General features: G+C 40.0%; 1 protein-coding gene across 3 annotated transcripts in view; it reads right to left on the bottom strand.

Annotated features, from left to right (window-relative positions):
* Window positions 1-4,124: 4,124 nt before the first annotated feature.
* LOC127618577 (zinc finger protein OZF-like) overlaps window positions 4,125-21,074 on the bottom strand; it is a 35,800-nt gene continuing 18,850 nt past the window's right edge. For 2 of the 3 annotated variants that reach the window (XM_052091121.1, XM_052091122.1), the window contains exons 3-4: window positions 16,065-16,722; window positions 4,125-6,069 (exon numbers count right to left, since the gene is read on the bottom strand). In XM_052091121.1, coding sequence (XP_051947081.1) covers window positions 4,943-6,069; window positions 16,065-16,722 — 1,785 coding nt within the window. In that variant the 3' untranslated portion in view covers window positions 4,125-4,942. Of the gene's footprint in view, window positions 6,070-16,064; window positions 16,723-16,818; window positions 16,890-17,710; window positions 17,754-21,074 lie in introns of those variants that run through there. The other variant, XM_052091123.1, reaches the window with a different exon arrangement.

The following is a 21,074-nucleotide window of genomic DNA, read 5'->3' as shown; positions in this document are numbered from 1 at the left end:
GGTTTCTAGGGAGAATCTGTGACCTTAGCACTCAAGAACACACATCGATTGCATCTGAGGAACCATTTCAGGCCCCGTCTGACACTGTATGAATGCATCATGATTCAACCAGTGCATGTGTGTTTTCTGCCCACTAGAGGGCAGTCTTTACAAGAAATTCACAGAAACAAAACGTTTCATTTTTGGGTGAACTATTCCTTTGTATTACATTAAATTAGGGTAATCTGAGACATTTGGTAGTATGGAAGGTCTATACTCTGTTTCCAGTAAATTGCATATGCTGAAAGAGCAAAAACGTTCCAGATCACCCCGTATAATGAGAAAGGCTTTGTTTGGAATGGAATACTATGTAATATTTGTGACATTTTCCCTAGTGACCACTAGAGGTCGCTTGGAGGTTTAAGACTTTTAGTTTGAAGTTTGGTATTTGATGGGTCTCTGTTCTCCATGTTCTCTTAGATTTGTTCCAGCTGAGACTTTTTAAACTTTGTTAGTTCTTATGTATATAAAGCCCTTATGTTTTCACTGTTGTTTGTCTTGCATTATTTGTTGTTCTATAAGAAACATCTCAGATGTTTTTTTTGGGGGTCTTGCTTGTTTTGCTTAGTTTTTGTTTGCTTAGCTCAGCTCTCATTTCGTTTTGACCTTTATGGCTTTCATTTACTTACTAAACGCTCGCCAGACCCTCATCATTAAAGTTTGCAAGACCCATAGTGAACCCAGCAGTAGGGCTTATTTACATTTATGCATTTGGCAGACGCTTTTATCCAAAGCGACTTACAGTGCACTTATTACAGGGACAATCCCCCTGAAGCAACCTGGAGTCAAGTGCCTGGCTGTGGAGATCGAACCAGCGACCTTCTGATTAACAATTATGTGCTTTAGCCCACTACACCACCACCACTCCTGCTTATACATCTTCACCAAGGGAAGTGTCCACTTGAGAATTTTGTGGATGGCTTCAGCACCTGGTCTTGCAAAGTAGATTTGAGTGATGTGGCACATAAGGACTTTTAATGTGGTAGTAAATGAGCCTCTGTTCTCCATGCTGCCCTGTGGTGGAGTTCCTCTAATACTGGCACAATACATCGACTACGCCCTGTTGCTCAGTGGATTGCTATTAACTGTAAGAGTGGAGGATAAGGATATCATCTCTCCCTTGGTGGCCACCATGTCTGTGTTCCCAGTCATAGTCATGATCAACCCTCTCGAGGGCTAATTATTCTGATTAGGTGCCGGGTGTGTAGAATCACGATCCGACCCCACCCTCAACCTTTTAAGAATGTGAAATTTCAGAATAATAGTAGAATTATTTATTTCAGATTTTATTTATTTCATCACATTCCCAGTGGGTTAGAAGTTTACATACATTTTGTTAGTATTTGGTAGCATTGCCTATTTAAATTGGGTCAAATGTTTTTTCAGATTGAGGTCAGGGCTTTATGATGGCCACTCCAATACCTTGACTTTGTTGTCCTTAAGCCATTTTGCCACAACTTTGGAGGAATGCTTGGGGTCAATGTCCATTTGGAAGACCCATTTGCGACTGAGCTTCATGGCTGATGTCTTGAAATGTTGCTTCAATATAGTCACATAATTTCCTTCCTCATGATGCCATCTATTTTGTGAAGTGCACCAGTCCCTCCTGCAGCAAAGCACCCCCACAACATGATGCTGCCACCCCCATGCTTCATGGTTGGGATGGTGTTCTTCGGCTTGCAAGCCTCACCCTTTTTCCTCCAAACATAATTTTGGTCATTATAGGCAAAAGGTTTGAATTTTGTTTCATTAGACCAGAGGAAATGTCTCCAAAAAGTATGATCTTTGTCCCCATGTGCACTTGCAAACTGTAGTCTGGCTTTTTTATGGCGGTTTTGGAGCATTAGTTCTTCCTTGCTGAGAAGCCTTTCAGGTTATGCCGATATAGGACTCATTGTACTGTGGATATAGATACTTGTCTACCTGTTTCCTCCAGCATCTTCACAAGGTCCATTGCTGTTGTTCTGGGATTGATTTGCACTTTTTACACCAAACTACATTCATCTCTAGGAGACAGATTGAGTCTCTTTCCTGAGCAGTATGATGGCTGTGTTGTCCCATGGTGTTTATACTTGTATATGACTCTTTCCATCCATGAGAGGGATGTCAACAAACTCTTCAGGAGACAGAACCCCCGGAAAGCTGCTGGACCGGATGCAACTTCAGACCCATTGCCCTGACCCCCTTCTGGACCCCCTGCAGTTTGCATACAGAGCCAACCGGTCTGTAGGCGATGCAGTCAACTTGGCCCTCCACTACATCCTCCAGCACCTGGACTCCGCAGGAACCTACGCCAGGATCCTATTTGTGGATTTAGCTCAGCCTTCAACACCATCATTCCAGCTCTGCTCCAGGAGAAGCTCTCCCAGCTAAGTGTGCCTGACTCTACCTGCAGGTGGATCACTGACTTGCTGTCTGACATGAAGCAGCATGTGAAGCTGGGGAAACATGTCTCCGACTCACATACCATTAGCACTGGATCCCCCCAGGGCTGCATTCTTTCTCCTCTGCTCTTCTCCCTGTACACTAACAGCTGCACCTCCAGTCACCAGTCCGTCAAGCTTCTGAAGTTGGCGGACGACACCTCCCTCATCTGACTCATCTCTGATGGTGATGAGTCCGCCTACAGGTGGGAGGTTGACCACCTGGTGACCTGGTGCAATCAAAACAACCTTGAGCTCAATGCTCTAAAGACATTGGAGATGGTTGTGGACTTCAGGAAGAACTCAGCCTCACCTGCACCTGCCCCCATCACCCTCTGTGACTCCACAATCGACACTGTGGAGTCTTTCCGCTTCCTGGGAACTATCATCTCCCAGGACCTCAAGTGGGAGCTGAACATCAGCTCCCTCATCAAGAAAGCACAACAGAGAATGTACTTCCTGCGGCAGCTGTAGAAATTCAACCTGCCAAAGACAATGATGGTGCACTTCTACACAGTCATCATCGAGTCCATCCGCACATCCTCCATCACTATCTTGTATGCTGCTACTGCTGCCAAGGACAAGGGCAGACTGCAGCGTGTCATCCGGTCTGCAGAGAAGGTGATTGGCTGAAATCTGCTGCCGCTCCAGGACCTGTACGCCTCCAGGACACTGAAGCGTGCTGGAAAGATTGTGGCGGATCTCTCCCACCCCGGCTACAATCTCTTTGAGACACTCCCCTCTGGCAGAAGGCTGAGGTCCATCAGGATAAAAACCTCATGCCACAAGAACAGTTTCTTCCTATCCGCCACTTGCCTTATCAACAAGGCCAGTTACCCACCCTGACACTCTCCACACTCCACCTCTGGCTCTACATTGTACTTACTCTGCTGTAATGCTCTTTTATTTTTATTCTTACTTTTAATATATACTGTGTGGACACATTTATATTTATATTGCTTATATTTTAATACTTGTTTTTTATATTTAGAGAATGTGTGACACGCGCCTACAACACCAAAACAAATTCCTTGTATGCGTAAAAAACATACTTGGCAATAAAGCTTTTTCTGATTCTGATTGTTTGTACAGACGAACGTGGTACCTTCAGGCATTTGGAAATTACTCCCAAGGATGAACCAGACTTGTGGAGGTCCACAATTCTTTTGAAGTCTTGACTGATTTCTTTTGATTTTCCCATGATGTCAAGCAAAGAGGCACTGAGTTTGAAGGTAGACCTTAAATACATCCACATGTACACCTCCAACTCAGTATACCTCCTGTCAGAAGCTAATTGGCTAAATGCCTAAAGGCACAGTTAACTTGTATACAAACTTCTGACCCACTGGATTTGTGATATAGTCAATCAGACGTAAAACAATCGGTCTGTAAACAATTACTGGAAAAATTACTTGTGTCATGCGCAAAGTAGATGTCCTAACTGACTTGCCAAAACTATAGTTTGCTAATATTAAATCAGTGGAGTAGTAAAAAAAAAACATTTTTTATTGACTTCTGTAATGTAAACTTCTGACTTAACTGCAAATGTTACAGTAAGTGGGAAAAATATATTTATAATGTTAATATGTAAATGTTACATGTACATGCTAATGTTAGTCAGTGCAAATCAAACACAAGACTCAGATTATGAAGGATGGGCTTTAATAGTGACATTAGACAAAAACATTTTCACAGTATCACAAGTAATTTTAAATAAGATGAACAGAGAAATTAATTTTGAACTTAAAGGTGCACTCAGTAATTTCGGTTACACCGACACTAAGTGGCCTGGGTGCAGCATCGTGGAAAAATTAGTGAGTGCACTTTTGGCAAACTCCAGGCGGGCTGCCATGTGCCTTTTACTGAGGAGTGGCTTCCATTTGGCCACTCTACCATATAGGCCTGATTGGTGGAGTGCTGCAGAGATGGTTGTTCTTCTGGAAGGTTCTCCTCTCTCATGTCAACAGAGGAAATGCCCTGTGCAGCCTATCAGAGAGCTGGATGGCCACTAAACCTTTTAATGGTTTCATTCAAGGCTGTTTTTAGTTACAGACGAACTAGGTGGTCGCCTGGGGCAGATCCATCAGTGATGGGCGAAAACGATTATTGTGGACAACCATGTTAACAGCATTTTTCAGAAGCGTCTAAAACTTTTGCACAGTACTGTTAATACACACACACAAACATGTTTTCTAATTTAATACTGAGACCTTCCTTAAATGTCCTTTGCTACTTTCTGAAATGATGCCGCACTATTGGGATAAATTCTATCCCCAGATAGCACACGTACATCTCTGAGATGTCCGTTTTAGATCTTTTTATCTGGAAAGCATTGTGATCTTATAATCATCTGCTAAACATCTTAAAAATATCAATTTACAAACATTCTAAATCATAAACATCATAAAGTCATCTGCTGAATGTCTTATTAACATCCAAGAAGAAACGTCTTATCGAAATATTGCAGATGAACAAACAACCTAAAAAATACATTGCTCATTGTGAATACTAGAACAATTCTTTTCCTCATGTTTCCATAGAGTACTTGGTGCTCTGAAACTTTTCCCACATGAAGAGCATTGGTATGGTTTCTCTCCAGTATGAATTCTCTTGTGATTTTTCAGGTTTTCTGTGCGAGTGAATGTCTTTCCACAGGTTGAGCACTTGTATGGTTTTTCTCCAGTATGAATTCTCTCATGTCTTTTCAGGTTTTCTAACTTATTGAAACTCTTTCCACAGTGTGAGCACTTGTAAGGTTTCTCTCCAGTATGAATTCTCTCATGCGTTCTCAGGTTTTCTGACTGACTGAAACTCTTTCCACAATGTGAGCACTTGAACGGTTTTTCTCCAGTGTGAATTCTCTCATGTGTTTTCAAGCTTTGTGACTGAGTGAAACTCTTTTCACAGTGTGAACACTTGTAAGGTTTTTCTCCAGTGTGAATTCTCTCATGTGTTTTCAGGTTTTCTGACTGAGTGAAACTCTTTTCACAGTGTGAGCACTTGAATGGTTTTTCTCCAGTATGACTTCTCTCGTGTATTTTCAGGTCTTGTGACTGAATGAAACCCTTTCCACAGTGCGAGCACTTGTAAGGTTTTTCTCCAGTATGAATTCTGTGGTGAAGTTTCAAGTGGCTGGCTGTCAAAAAGGTCTTCCCACATTCAAAACACACATGAGCCCTCACACCGGTATGAATTGTCTGATGTTCTTTAAAATAGGACAGGTCTGCAAAACTCTTTCCACAAAAAGAACACCTGTATGGCTTCACATTTGTGTGAGATTTCATATGTAGTTTTAGGCCTGAATTCAAAACAAATGTTTTACCACACTCATCACATTCAAATGGTCTTTCTCCAGAGTGACAGCAGAGATGATCCTTAAAATTGTTTGGATATGCAAAGCTTTTCCCACACTCATGACAAGTGTAAGGTCTTTCTCCTGTGTGAATTCTCATGTGTGTATTAAACTGACTTTTAATTGCGAATCTCTTTCCACACTGAGAGCAAGTGAAATTATTTGTTGCTGCTCTTTGAGGCTTTTTTGATGAGAAATTATTTTTAGTCTTTAAGCCACTCAGCTCTTGACTTTCCTCTTTCACTTCCATCAGATCTGCAATAAACACAGTAAATTGACAACAAACTATTCAAGAGGGTCAAATTTAAATCTTCACATTGAACCATAATTTAATGTCAGAACACAACAAACGTCCAGTATTTATTTGTGATTTTTTTTTGTGCACAAAAGGATATTTTTATACCATCAATTCTGGATAATAACTGCATATCATGATTATGCATTTCATTTAGAATGAATGTGAACTACAGTCACAGAAAGAAGGTCATACATGACTGGACCAACATAAAGGTTGAGTACATCAGTGTTTCCTGAGTGATTCTAACAGTATGTGTTAGCAGCTGGGGGATTCATCTTTCTTTTACTTTCTTTTTTTTTTAAAGGGAGAGGGATTTGTAAATGAACTTTTAGTGGCCAAACATGTCTGGAATTCCTCAAAAGTGAAACTAAAATGAATCTGGTGTGCTGTAGCTAAATATAATGCACCTAGCACACTTGCTTAATTAGGCTCTTAATTATTTAAGTCGTCTCTATATACAGTGCATCCGGACAGTATTCACATCGCTTCACATTTCCACATTTTGTTATGTTACAGCCTTACTACAAAATGGATTACATTAATTATTTTCCTCAAAATACTACAAACAATACCCCATAATGACAATGTGAAAGAAGTTTGTTTGAAACCTTTGCAAATTTATAAAAAATGTAAAAAAAAAAATCACATGTACATACAGTGGATATAAAAAGTCTACACACCCCTGTTAAAATGCCAGGTTCTTGTGATGTAAAAGAATGAGACAAAGAATAGACAACAGAACTTTTTCCACTTTTAATGTGACCTATAACGTGAACAATTCAATTGAAAAACAAACTGAAATCTTCGTGGGGGGAAAAATTTAAATTAAAAATCTTACAATAACCTGGTCGCATAAGTGTGCACACCCTCTTATAACTGGGGATGTGGCTGTGTTCAGAATTAACCAATCACATTCAAACTCATGTTAAATAGAAGTCATTACACACCTGCCATCATTTAACGTGACTGACTGATCACAAATAAAGATCAGCTGTTCTAGTAGGCCTTTCCGGACATTTTCTTAGTTGAATCTCAGAGCAAAAGCCATTGTCTGCAGAGAGCTTCCAAAGCATCAGCTTTCATCTCATTGTTGAAAGAGAAGGGTACAAAAGAATTTCCAAAGCATAAGATATACCATGGAACACAGTGAAGACAGTCAACATCATCAAGTGGAGAAAATATGGCACAACAGAGACATTAACCAAGAACTGGACGTCCCTCCAAAATGTATGAAAAGACGAGAAGAAAACAGGTCAAGGAGGCTTCCAAGAGGCCTAAAGCAACATTAAAGGAACTGCAGGAATATCTGGCAAGTACTGGCTGTGTGCTACAAGTGACAACTATCTCCCATATTCTTCATATGAATGGACTATGGGGTAAGGGTGGCAAGACGGAACACTTTTCTTACAACGAAAAACATCCAAGCCCGGCTGAAGTTTGCAAAAACAAACATCAAGTTTCCCAAAAGCACGTGGGAAAATGTGTTATGGTCTGATGAAACCAAGGTTAAACTTTTTGGCCATAATTCCAAAAGGTATGTTTGGTGCAAAAACAACACTGCACATCACCCAAAGAACACCATACCCACAGTGAAGCAAGTTGGTGGCAGCATCATGCTTTGGGGCTGTTTTTCTTCAGCTGGAACCAGGGCCAATGGTTATGAACAGTTCAAAATACCAGGCAATTTTGGCACAAAACCTTCAGGCGTACGTTAGAACACTGAAGATGAAGAGGAAGTTCACCTTTCAGCACGGCAAGGACCCAAAGCACACATCCAAATCCACAAAAGCATGGCTTCACCAGAAGAAGATTAACGTTTTGGAATGGCCCAGCCAGAGCCCAGACCTGAATCCAATTGAACATCTGTGGGGTGATCTGAAGAGGGCTGTGCACAGGAGATGTCCTCGCAATCTGACGAGGTTGCTGTCTGATTTGGAGCACTTTTATCGCTGGCTCTGGCCTCAGCAAAATGGGTCGGTGACCTGTCTGCACTATCAATCGGCATGGCCTCCTCATGGGCATGGACGAATGGTGTATCCTTACAAGACATATGTTTTACAGTAGGATCATCTCAAAACATATTCGCAAGGTTTTACAACCTAGATGTAACGTCTCTCACTTCACAAGTCCTCCCTTTTTAAAGCGTATGCTATTTCATTGGCCAAATATACATACTTATGTTCCTCCCTTTAATGATGAGCTCCCCATCTTTATACACAACTGCCTGCATTCAGGCCATTCAATCAGTTTCCATACTTAAGTATAATTTCTGAGTACTTTTTACACCCCAGAATATATATACATCACGGCATCTTTGCCTTTGTGTGTACATATTATTTAAAAAAAATAAAAATAAAAATATTCTTAAGTGTTTTTCTTTGCCAAATATGACTAATATTAACACTACTTGGTGTGACTTGAAATGCACTCTGTATGTATAACTTTATATAAAAATGCTTTTGTGTACCTAAAACTCCCCACAAAATTATGTAATCATTATTACTGTGCAATCATTTACAATTACTGACAATATTTAAGTTTTAAAGTATCTAATAATGGGTCAGACGGAAGATTGGTTTTGTTGGATCTGTGTTTTATTGCTTGCATTATACACTCACCTAAAGGATTATTAGGAACACCTGTTCAATTTCTCATTAATGCAATTATCTAATCAACCAATCACATGGTAGTTGCTTCAATGCATTTAGGGGTGTGGTCCTGGTCAATACAATCTCCTGAACTCCAAACTGAATGTCAGAATGGGAAAGAAAGGTGATTTAAGCAATTTTGAGCGTGGCATGGTTGTTGGTGCCAGACAGGCCGGTATTTCAGAGTATTTCACAGTATTTCACAATCTGCTCAGTTACTGGGATTTTCACGCACAACCATTTCTAGGGTTTACAAAGAATGGTGTGAAAAGGGAAAAACATCCAGTATGCGGCAGTCCTGTGGGTGAAAATGCCTTGTTGATGCTAGAGGTCAGAGGAGAATGGGCCGACTGATTCAAGCTGATAGAAGAGCAACTTTGCCTGAAATAACCACTCGCTACAACCGAGGTATGCAGCAAAGCATTTGTGAAGCCACAACACGCACAACCTTGAGGCGGATGGGCTACAACAGCAGAAGACCCCACCGGTACCACTCATCTCCACTACAAATAGGAAAAAGAGGCTACAATTTGCAAGAGCTCACCAAAATTGGACAGTTGAAGACTGGAAAAATGTTGCCTGGTCTGTTGAGTCTCGATTTCTGTTGAGACATTCAGATTTTAGAGTCAGAATTTGGCGTAAACAGAATGAGAACATGGATCCATCATGCCTTGTTACCACTGTGCAGGCTGGTGGTGGTGGTGTAATGGTGTGGGGGATGTTTTCTTGGCACACTTTAGGCCCCTTAGTGCCAATTGGGCATCGTTTAAATGCCACGGCCTACCTGAGCATTGTTTCTGACCATGTCCATCCCTTTATGGCCACCATGTACCATCCTCTGATGGCTACTTCCAGCAGGATAATGCACCATGTCACAAAGCTCAAATCATTTCAAATTGGTTTCTTGAACATGACAATGAGTTCACTGTACTAAAATGGCCCCCACAGTTACCAGATCTCAACCCAATAGAGCATTTTTGGGATGTGGTGGAACGGGAGCTTCGTGCCCTGGATGTGCATCCCACAAATCTCCATCAACTGCAAGATGCTATCCTATCAATATCGGCCAACATTTCTAAAGAATGCTTTCAGCACCTTGTTGACTCAATGCCACGTAGAATTAAGGCAGTTCTGAAGGCGAAAGGGGGTCAAACACAGTATTAGTATGGTGTTCCTAATAATCCTTTAGGTGAGTGTATATAGCTGTGGCCAAAAGTATTGGCGGTGACATAAATTTTGTGTTTTGCAAAGTTTGCAGCTTCAGTATTTGAAGATAATTTTTTCACATGTTTCTATGGTATACTGGAAAACAATGATAAGCATTTCATAAGTTTTAAAGAATTTATTGGCAAAAACACTCAATATATTCAGAGTGTCAATATCTACAGTGTTGGCCCTTGTTCTTCATAACCTCTGCAATTCACTCAGCTTCTGGGCCAAATCCTGACTGATACTGATCCATTCTTGCCTTATTAGTGCTCGGAGTTGATCACAATTATTGGGCTTCTGTTTGTCCACTCGCCTTTTGAGGATTGACCACAGGTTCTCTATGGAATTAAGATCCGGGGAGTTGCCTGGCCACGGATCCAAAATTTCAAATGTAAGGATCTCCGAGCCACTTCATTATCACTCTTGCCTTGTGACATGGTGCTCCATCATGCTGGAAAATGCACGGATCATCACCAAATTGCTCCTGGATTGTTGGGAGAAGTTGCTCTTGCAGGACGTTTTGCAGGTGCACTCACACCAACCCGCTGCCAATATTGAGCTCTGCACTGGTGGCGACACGATTCCGTAGCCAACTCCTCAGGAGGAGACAGTCCTGGCGCTGGCTGGACACTCTGGGACATCCTAAAGCTTTCTTCACTGCAGTTGAACCTCTCTCCTTGAAGTTCTTTATGATCCGGTAAATGGTTCTTTAAGGTGCAATATTCTATGCAGTAATTTCCTTGCATGTGAGGCCATTTTGATGTAAATCGATGAGGCTGCACGTCTCTCTTTAGAGGTAACCATTGCTAACAAGAACACAATGATTGTAAGCACTTCTTCCCTCCTTTTATAGCAATCAGTCTGCTCTTATTATCCAATCAGAATGATGTGATTTCACCTGACTAGTACTCAATTCACACTTTCCCAAGTGCAGCTGATATGATTAATGAAATGATGTTGGCTGGTCATTTTGTGCCAGGACCAAAAAACAGTGACATTTGGGTTTTTGTGATAATGTTGGCCAATGGCCAATGAAGCTTTTTGCAATTATTTAAAATACATCTGATCACACTGCACAATAATCTAGAAACAATGTGAATCAACACCACAACAACTGAAGCAGAAAAATTTGCAAAACAAAATTTATGTCACTGCCAATACTTTTGGCCATGGCTGTAGAAATTGTTTCACATTTAATTTGTAACATGCAAGGTTTCAAGCAAATCTATAACACGTAGATGTACATGACAATAAGATATAATCAAATATTTGTTTTAATAATGTGTTTTAACACTCATTGAGTGTGTATTACGTAGCAATTTCAAACAAATGTACAAAACACAAGTATATAAACTAGCAGCCAAACGTTTGGAGTAATGTACAGATGTTGCTGTTTCGGAAGGAAATTGGTACTTTAATTCACCAAAGTGGCATTCAGCTGATCACAAACTATAGTCAGGACATTACCGATGTAAAAAACTGCCCCATCACTATTTGAAAAAAGTCATTTTGATCAAATGTAGACAGCAGCATCACTCAAACACCTTATCCTTGAGTAATCGTGCTAAATTGCTAATTTGGTAGTAGACAATCACTTACCATTATATCAAACACAGTTGAAAGATATTTGGTTCAAAAAAATGAAGCTTAACATTGTATTTGTTTTTGAGATCCACAGTATGCAATAAACTGGCATGTCTTAAGATCAATATTAGGTAAAAAATGGCAAAAAAGACACTGCTTTCTCAAGAAACTCACAAGTAAATCATTGTTTTGAGGAATGAAGGCTACACAATGCTTGAAATTGACAAAAAACTGAAGATTTTATACAAAGCTGTACACTACAGTCTTCAAAGACAAAGGACAACTGGCTCTATCAAGGACAGAAAGAGATGTGGAAGACCAGATGTACAACTAAACAAGAGGATAAGTACATCAGAGTCTCTAGTTTGAGAAATAGATGCCTCACATGTCCTCCGCTGACAGCTTCATTGAATTCTACCCGCTCAACACCAGTTTCATGTACAACAGTAAAGTGAAGACTCAGGAGGCCTTATGGGAAGAATTGCAAAGAAAAAGCCACTTTCACAACAGAAAAACAAAAAGAAAAGTGGGCAAAGAATCACAGATATTGGACAACAGATTATTGGAAAAGAGTGATAAGGATCTGAACCCCATTGAGCTTTTGTGGGATCAGCTAGACTGTAAGGTGCGTGAGAAGTGCCCGACAAGACAGCCAAATCTATGGCAAGTGCTACAGGAAGCGTGGGGTGAAATGTCACCAGAGCATCTGGATGTAACTCGATTAATATTTTAATACGAACTTAAACAAAAAGACACAAAAACTTAAACACACACATGGCAGCTGCATGTGTCTCTCTCTCTCTCCTGAACTGCACTTATCCCTCTCCTTGGCTGATTAGCCCAATCGGGGGCCGAGTGTGTGTAGTCACGGCCTGGCCACGCCCTCCTCCTTGTCACACTTGACAAACTGACCGCTAGAATGCCAAAGATCTGCAAAGCTGTCATTGCTGCACAGGGAGGATTTTTTGATGAGAACTCGTTGAAGTAGTATTAGTAGTTCTGAAAAAAAATGTCAAACTGTAATAGTAATTTTTCACATTATTAATGTCCTGACTATACTTTGTGATCAGTTGAATGCCACTTTGAATAAAAGTATCAATTTCATTCTATAAGAGCAAAATCTGTAAATATTCAAAATTCTTGGTCGCAAGTGCACATAACAGTGTCATATAATCAGTATTGTTCCTAATAATAACAAGTTTTAACTGTTAAAATTATTATAATTTTTTCAAATAATTTTTTAGATTGTTTTTAAATGCCCATCAGACTACGGCTGTGTCGATACTATCAATTATCGATATATTGCGATACTATTTCTCACGATATTGTATTGCTACGCAGATCCATGTATTGTGATTTTTTCAGTGCAGTCAGAGACATTTCTATGAGGCACAAATTAGACAAACTGATCCTGCAGGATTCACAGTTTCTCTCACGGACATGCTGGACTTCTCTCACATGTTTGCAATCCCCAACATTCAGATGTGTGTAAATACTTCCCAATTGCTACAAAAAATGTCTGTGATAAGCCACTGGCTGGTGATTCTTTAGATTTCACTCACCAGTGTTTGAGTGGTGTAGTGGCAAAGAAGTTCAGCACCGAGAACTTCCTCTTTTCATTGCATGCTGAGAGTAAAAGTTTTTATTAATTTGTCTGTAATTTAACAAATTAGAAGGTCCTCTGTATAATGAATAACAGCATTAGCTGAAAGAGAATTTATTTCATACTGAATGCAAGCAAATTGAACATTATAATTGAACTATACCCAAATTAATTTAAATTAAAAGCGGAATCAAACCATGATATTGCAATGTATCGCAATACATATTGTATCGTGAGGTGCCTGTCGATACCCAGCTCTACCTCAGACTGTGTAGACTTACATGATAATACTGTCAGTCAACTTGTCCATCAAGTGAACTGAAATAGTTTGTGAAAGTGTCCCAAACGTTTTCTTTCGCGAAGAGCAAATCAAAAACAAACTCGTAACGGCGAACATTTACGTCGCTTTTTATGTGAAAAGGCCATTCGTCGTTGAATCTACTCTCATAATCTCGTCACCTTTGGAGTACAAAGGCCATTACACTTTGTAAAACAGTTAAAGGATGGGAAAGGAGGAGGCGAGAACCGGCTTGACGATATAAATCATAGTTTAATGGAAAACTTAAAAGACAACACAAACACACATGACGGACATGTCCGCTAACGATCTGCACAGCCCTCTGCAGTCGACCTTTAAACCTCACGGAGGCATAATTAGCCTAATACGGGACCGGGTGTGTAGGATCACGACCCGGCCCCGCCCTCCGCCCTGCCACACACTTATGTGCACTATGTCATAGATTCAGGTCACGAGACGATGCCAATGTCCCCGGATGAAGTATGTGTGAATTCTATTCATACGCTTGCATACCTAAAAATAATGTACTATTTTGCTGGCAGATAAGTGCCTTCATCACATACAGTACATGTGGTTTCGGACGCAGCAATATTAAACCACTGGAGTTGTATGGATTTCTTTTATGCAGACATTATGTGCTTTAGCTCTGATGATGAAGTGTTCCAGTTAAAAGCTGGATGTTTGTCCCCTGTCTTTTTAAAGATGTTTTTACAACAATTGGTTCCAGAGTGACAGCAATTATAAACAGTTCATTAGCAAGTGGTGTTGTTCCAAACTGTCTTAAACATGCTATTGTACATCCTCTGTTGAAAAAACCCTCTTTAGATCCAGCTGTTCACAATAATTATAGACCAATCTCAAAATTGCCTTTCATTTCTATGATGTTACAGAGAGTTGTCTACACACAGGTCTACTCTCACCTAAATAAGTTCAACATCTTAGAGATACATTTCAATCAGGCTTCAGATCTCTACACAGTACTGAATCTGCACTGTTGAAGGTAACTAATGATATTTGGTGGTTTTAGTATTGTTGGATGTCAGTGCCGCATTTGACACTATTGATCATGATATTCTTTTATATCGTCTGCAGTGTATGGTATGGTTTGCCTCTTATTTGAAAGGGGTCCCACAAGGATCAATTTGAGGACCCTTACTATTTTCCGTGTACATGTGCCCACTGTCCTCAATTTTTCAGAGATATGGCATGTCTCATCATTGCTATGCTGACGACACAAAACATTTTCCAGCATGCTTGGATAAAAAAATTATCAATACAGAATGCCCTAAATTGCTTCGCTGATATTGATTGCTGGCTGACAATTCCTTACAATTAAATTAGAGTAAAACTGAAGTCCTCATTCTCAGCCCCTCTAAGTCCTCTTTACCTGGACTGGTCGAACAACTAGGTCCGCTATCGTTAAATGTGCAAGATCGTGCAAGGAGCCTTGGAGTGATCTTGGACTCATCACTACTTTTAAACAGACAGATCGGTGCTGTTGTTAAGAGCAGCTTTTTCCATCTGAGATCAATTAAAAAAGTAAAACACTTTCTCTCTAAATCAGACTTAGAAATTGTGATTCATTCTCTAATATCAAGGTTAGATTGTATACCGGACTGTCGCAAACTGCTTTGTTCCGTTTACAGTTGTCCAGATTGCAGCTGCTAGGCTCCTTACAGGGTCTAGAATGTTTGTACACATTACACCAGTATTAGCATCCCTACACTGGCTCCCCATAAAATGGAGGACAGAATTCAAAATTCTGCTCTATGTATATAAAGCTCTATCTGGTCTCGCACCTCAATATCTCTGTGACCTTCTTGTACCTTACTCTCCTACTAGAGCAATTGGGTCAGCTGACTAATGTCTGCTGAAAGTTCCTCGTTGTCGCTACAAAATGCAGGGCAATCGGGCATTTGCTATTGTAAGCCCCAAACTCTGGAACAAGCTTCCACTTCATATCAGGACAGCTCAGACACTCTGATATTATAAATCTGATTTAAAAAATGGTTTTATTAATTTGCTTTTGAATAACTTTTAATTAGGGATATAGATTTTAGACTCTTAGACTAATATATATATATATATATATATATATATATATATATATATATATATATATATATAGGTATTTATAAGTATTTATATAAGGGTATATTATGCATATTATGTTGTGACTGAATTATGTATTGTAAAGCACTTTGGGTAAACTCCTGTTGTTATAAATGTGCTCTATAAATAAAGGTTGAGTTGAGTTTAAAGTTTTGGTGGCCATTCACTTTTGGTGCACTAGAGTTGCCAGCAATGTGATTGTTCTAGAAATCCAACCAATACAGTACAACTACATAGAATTGAAGTCTGCTTTATTGTCCAGACTTATTCTTATGTCCGAAGGCAAGCGTACATCAGCACTATTTTTCGCTTTATTTTTTGCAGTAGATCCAGAAGCGGTGCAGGAAACACTGGAGTACATGCACGTTTTTAAAAGACAATGGAGCACTAAAACAAAGATAATCAGTGGGGAACATTTTAGTGTGACTTTAGAGTGATAAAACAATCTTTCTTGTAACAGATTTTGAAACGATGGATGATTGTCATGAAAAAACATACCTGAAGGAATAAAATCATCTTCATCACTGTGTTCCTCTTCTTCTAGCTCCTCCAGCGTCACTTCAATCTCTGCTGGTGTCTGCAGCTCTCCAGTGTTACAGACAGAAGTCAGAGACTCTGTGGAGGTTTGATCATCATCATCTTCATCATAATCATCATCATCACCACCATCTTCATCACTGTGTTCCTCGTCTTTTATCTCCTGCAGCTTCACTGAACACATCTCCGCCGGTGTCTGCAGCATCTGCTGGTCTCCAGCGTTACAGACAGAAGTCAGAGACTCTGTGGAGGTTCGATCATCATCATCTTCATCATAATCATCACCACCACCATCTTCATCACTGTGTTCCTCTTCTTTTATCTCCTCCTGCAGCATCACTGAACACATCTCCGCCGGTATCTGCAGCATCTGCTGTTCTCCAGCGTTACAGACAGAAGTCAGAGACTCTGTGGAGGTTTGATCACCCTGATTATCGTCAGTAGAACAGAGTAAAGTGAGCTGTGAGTCCTGTGTGTCTCTGGATCTCTGTTCAGAGAGTTTGTCCAGCAGTCGCTGTGGTGTGGACTGATCTCTGCCGCTCCACACTGAATCCTGACATTCTGTGGAGGTCCCATCAGTCACACACACTGAAGATTGACAGGAAACCTTTTCCAGCTCCTGACAAACACAACACAATCACATCTGTACCGTCCATCATATCACATCATTTGAAAGCTTACAATCTCAACTTTAAGGATGAAATGAATGTTTAACCTGTAACCTGTCGTCTCTCTCCATCAGTTTTGTCTTCAGTGACGTCACCTCTTTCTTCAGCTGAGATATTACTGAGATGGTAAATATATAAACATGTGCCTTGAGTTTGGGTTAATTTATCTGACAGTAGGAATATTATCAGATGTTAGCCCACAGCAACCTTTATTCAACAAAAATCGCCTTCATTGAACTCATTTCCAATCAGCCGCTGGATACAAGCTCATAAATCAGTAATAAAAGGTGATATTCAGATGTTTCTGCTCGTTTCTCCAGTAGAATAAATGGTTAAATGTCTGGATCTCCTACAATGATGGACATATTATGAATTAAGTTGTCCTCCGGTGTAATATGTTTTAATGATAATGATATTAGCAAACAAACTGGCCATGTTTGCCTTCAGATATTCATAGATATTAATTATTAATAGCCTAGTGAAAATAATCACTAATCTACTAATCTTATAATTACTAATAAGTAGAAACAAACAATTTCACTAAAATCCCAATCTCAACTCAGTAATGTGTGAATTCATGTATAGTCAGAATATTTTAACACAATATAAATAAGATAGGCTAATTACATTTTAGGTTGATTTCTTACAACACCATAGTGTAAAAACCATCAAATTCACAATGTTCCAGGTGCTTGATATATAACCTCCTTCACTGAACACATTTACAAACAGCAGCTTAAATTAAAGAGTTCATATATAAGAAATTAAACATGATATTCTCAGATTTCTGCTCGTTTCTCCTGAAACTGAATATTTTAAAGAGTCCGTCACAAAACCGCCACATACGGCGATAAGCGTCGTTTACGATCATTAAAACACAAAAGAGAGAAAACATGCATAAAAATACACACAGAAATAACAATAAATCTCACAAATTACCGAAAATATGTACCGAACTGAGGGCTCAAACTGCGAGTTCTTCTTTTGTTTAATGAAGGTTAGCGAAACAACTTCTGGTGATTTCCCGCCAACTACTGGACTGGAGTGTGTATGAAGGTCGCATAGTCACACTTAATTTAGGACATAAAGTTCACACTAAGGGCTTAGAAACTACTAGACAGTTTGTAACCAAGTCAGTGCTTAATTTGGTTACACCACATGTTCTTAAGCAAGACTTAACTATGACGTTTAATTTTATCCGATTAACAGCCTTCAAATTTGTACACAGATGTGTTAAAGCTGCAAACGTCAATTTGCTCTTGTCACAGTTGATGTTTAAACCTTGTTTGCTCATGTAACTGTCAGCTGTCATAGATTATATCCCATTCAAATACAATAATAAAAGTAGATTTGATAAATAGTATATTTGCCCTGTGTAAATAACAATACATAGGAACTGTATCTAAAATAAATAAGGGGTGATAAATCAATGCTGATACAACAGGCTGTAAACATTTATTTTAATATCATATATATATATTGAATGTGTTGACACCCGGCGACGCACCCTGAAAACTGCACCGATAGATCGGTTTCATGCTGAAGAGCCGCATAAAAGTTTTGTTTTATTTTTCTCTCTCGTAATTGTAAATTAGTGTAAATGTCAACATCATACTCTATGTCGAAAGGATTGATGCCTGTCATGCAAAACATGAGCTCATTGATGTAAAAAAAATATCAGTTTGCTTTTTTATTCCATTCATTACCCTTGGTTGGAGGCTTCCATAAATATTGTTTATACGTAGGGTTACGTCCTACCCAATTTTAATGGTGCAATGCTCAAATATTTAGTAGTGCGTAAAATGTGACTTGGGGCCTTTTACGCCACAACTAGGCTAAGGTGTAACTTACGTATAGCTGGTGCAACCGGCCCCTTAAATGTAATTTTCCCTTAAGGTCACCCCAATGCTTCTCTTAAACTTAAGGGTGTTGCAGAAAATAACTCTTTAAGTGTTACTTAAGGATTTTTATGGGTAAAACGTCACAATCCCTTACGATTTCCCTTATAAGTATTTATTTGTACTTAAGTGTGCCCTTAAAAGCGTTAAGCATTGCATAAAGCCTTAATTATAGGTTAAGAGTCTCATGGTTTATAAAAATGAATAAATGGCTACGTTTATACAGCCAATTGAAGAGTATAGTATGCCAAGGTACATATTTCACAATAGGGAGAAAACAGTTTAGGCAATGAAAAACTGTTGCAGTTGTTGCAGGAGTACAGATTTGACGGTCACGCATATGAGAAATCGTTAACAAGCCAATGATCTAATAGGAATAATAGGAGCCTGTTCAGCTCAAGGTTATCGTGACCGCACCAGATAGCCAGCCGATCAACCTCCAGTCTGTATGCAGACTCATCACCGTCATACATGAGGCCAATGACTGTGGTGTCATCTGCAAGGTTCAGGAGCTTGACGGTGGGGTCCTTTGCAGTGCAGACATTCATGTACAGGGAGAAGAGTAGTGCAGAGAGAATGCATCCCTGAGGAGCACCGGTGCTAATAGTGAGGGTCCCAGATGCGAGTTTCCCCAGTCTCACTAGCTGCTGCTTATCTGTCAGACAGCTGGTGATCCATTGACAGACTGGGGTGGGCATGGAGAGCTGGGTCAGTTTGGTTGAAAGAAGATCAGCCATGATGGTATTGAAGGCTGAACTGAAGTCCACAATTAGAATCCTTGAATAAGTCCCAGGTTTATTGACAGTATCATCCACAGACCTGTTTGATCGGTAAGCAAACCAAAAGGGGTCCAGCATGGGTCCAGCGATGTCTTCAGGTAGTCCAAAACCAGTTTCTCAAACGACTTCATGACCACAGACATGAGAGCGACAGATCTGTAGTCATTAATTCATGTGATCTGGGATTTATTTGGGGACCGGAATGATGGTGGAGCATTTGAAGCAGCAGGGAACTTCATAATGCTCCATTGATCTATTTAAGGTCTGTGTGAAATTGGGGGCCAGCTGGTCAGCGCAGACTTTCAGACAAGCAGGTGAAGTACCGTCTTGGCCTGAAGCTTTCCTATTCTATTGTTTCTGAAATACCCGGCACACATCCTCCTCACAGATCATAAGTGCAGATTGAGTAGCAGGAGGGGAGACGAGGGGTGTTCCAGGTGTTGGTGTGAATTGAAGATCAGAGCGGGGAGGGGTGTGAGACAAGGCTTTTCAAACCTGTAGTAAAACACATTCAGTTCATCAGCCATTAGTTGATGCTCTCCAGAGCGAGGGATAGGTGCATGTGGCTTTCTCTCTCCCGAACTACCGGATCCGGCTACATTTCTCTCTCTCCTTGGCTGATTAGCCTGATTGGGGGCCGGGTGTGCGTAGTCACAATCCCACCCTCCTCCTCGTCACACTCCTCCCTCCTTTGCCTCAGGCTAGGGAACCCTCGGCATGACGTATTATGATGCTTTTCAGTCACTTGTTTCCTAGCAAGGCACAATGCAATCCATGCTGTAATGTGATGACTTACATTTATTGTTGTTCTTTGTGGATACTTTATTATACATTTCATTTATTTTTCCAGGTTGTTGTTAATTCTTTATAACAGAACTAATATGTGCCTCACTTCAAAGCTGTTAACAATGATGATGCACTTGCACACTGGTCCAGTTCCTAATGGCAAAACTGGAATGAACAAGTAATCAATAAAGGAAAATGAATTACTTAAAGCTGCTATAGCAAGGAGCCCCCTCTGTTGGTCAAAATAAATAGCACACGATTAACCTTATTTCTGGTAGGCTTCAATAGGTGCTTTCTTGCCATGTATTTTAGCTTAGCGGACTGTTTTTAACACACAGTAAAAACAGGGACATTTCAAGGGATAGCTCCAGTCGGGGACAGACAGTCAAAAAACGGGACTGTACCCGGAAAACAGGTACATCTGGTCAGCCTAGCCAATCCAGTTCCAGATAAATGACCAAAAGGGGTGACCATTTTATCCAAAAGTTGAGAAATACAAATGTGACACAGGTGTGAAAAAGTCTCCTGACAGACAACATAAGAGGATTACTTATCATGGTAACCAATGGCCATAGCACGGAAGGAATCGTCAATCACTATACATGTACACCCAAAATGGTATATAATCAGTTGTAAATGGGCCTGTGGAATTTGAGACTCCGGGCCAGTAGATTATTTCTTTATACATCCAAAATGTATCAGTTTATACAGGAGCCTACTGGTCCGGAGACAGTTCTTTTCATGCAGTGATTTTTTTCCTCAAAAGACAACAAAGCTTAGGCCTGTTTTTTTGTAACTGAGCATGATTTTATATTAAATCAAATATAATAGACTAAAAAT

The sequence above is a fragment of the Xyrauchen texanus genome, chromosome 25 (assembly GCF_025860055.1).
Source record: "Xyrauchen texanus isolate HMW12.3.18 chromosome 25, RBS_HiC_50CHRs, whole genome shotgun sequence".
Lineage (NCBI taxonomy): Eukaryota > Metazoa > Chordata > Actinopteri > Cypriniformes > Catostomidae > Xyrauchen > Xyrauchen texanus.
This window is presented reverse-complemented; position numbering and strand designations above follow the sequence as displayed.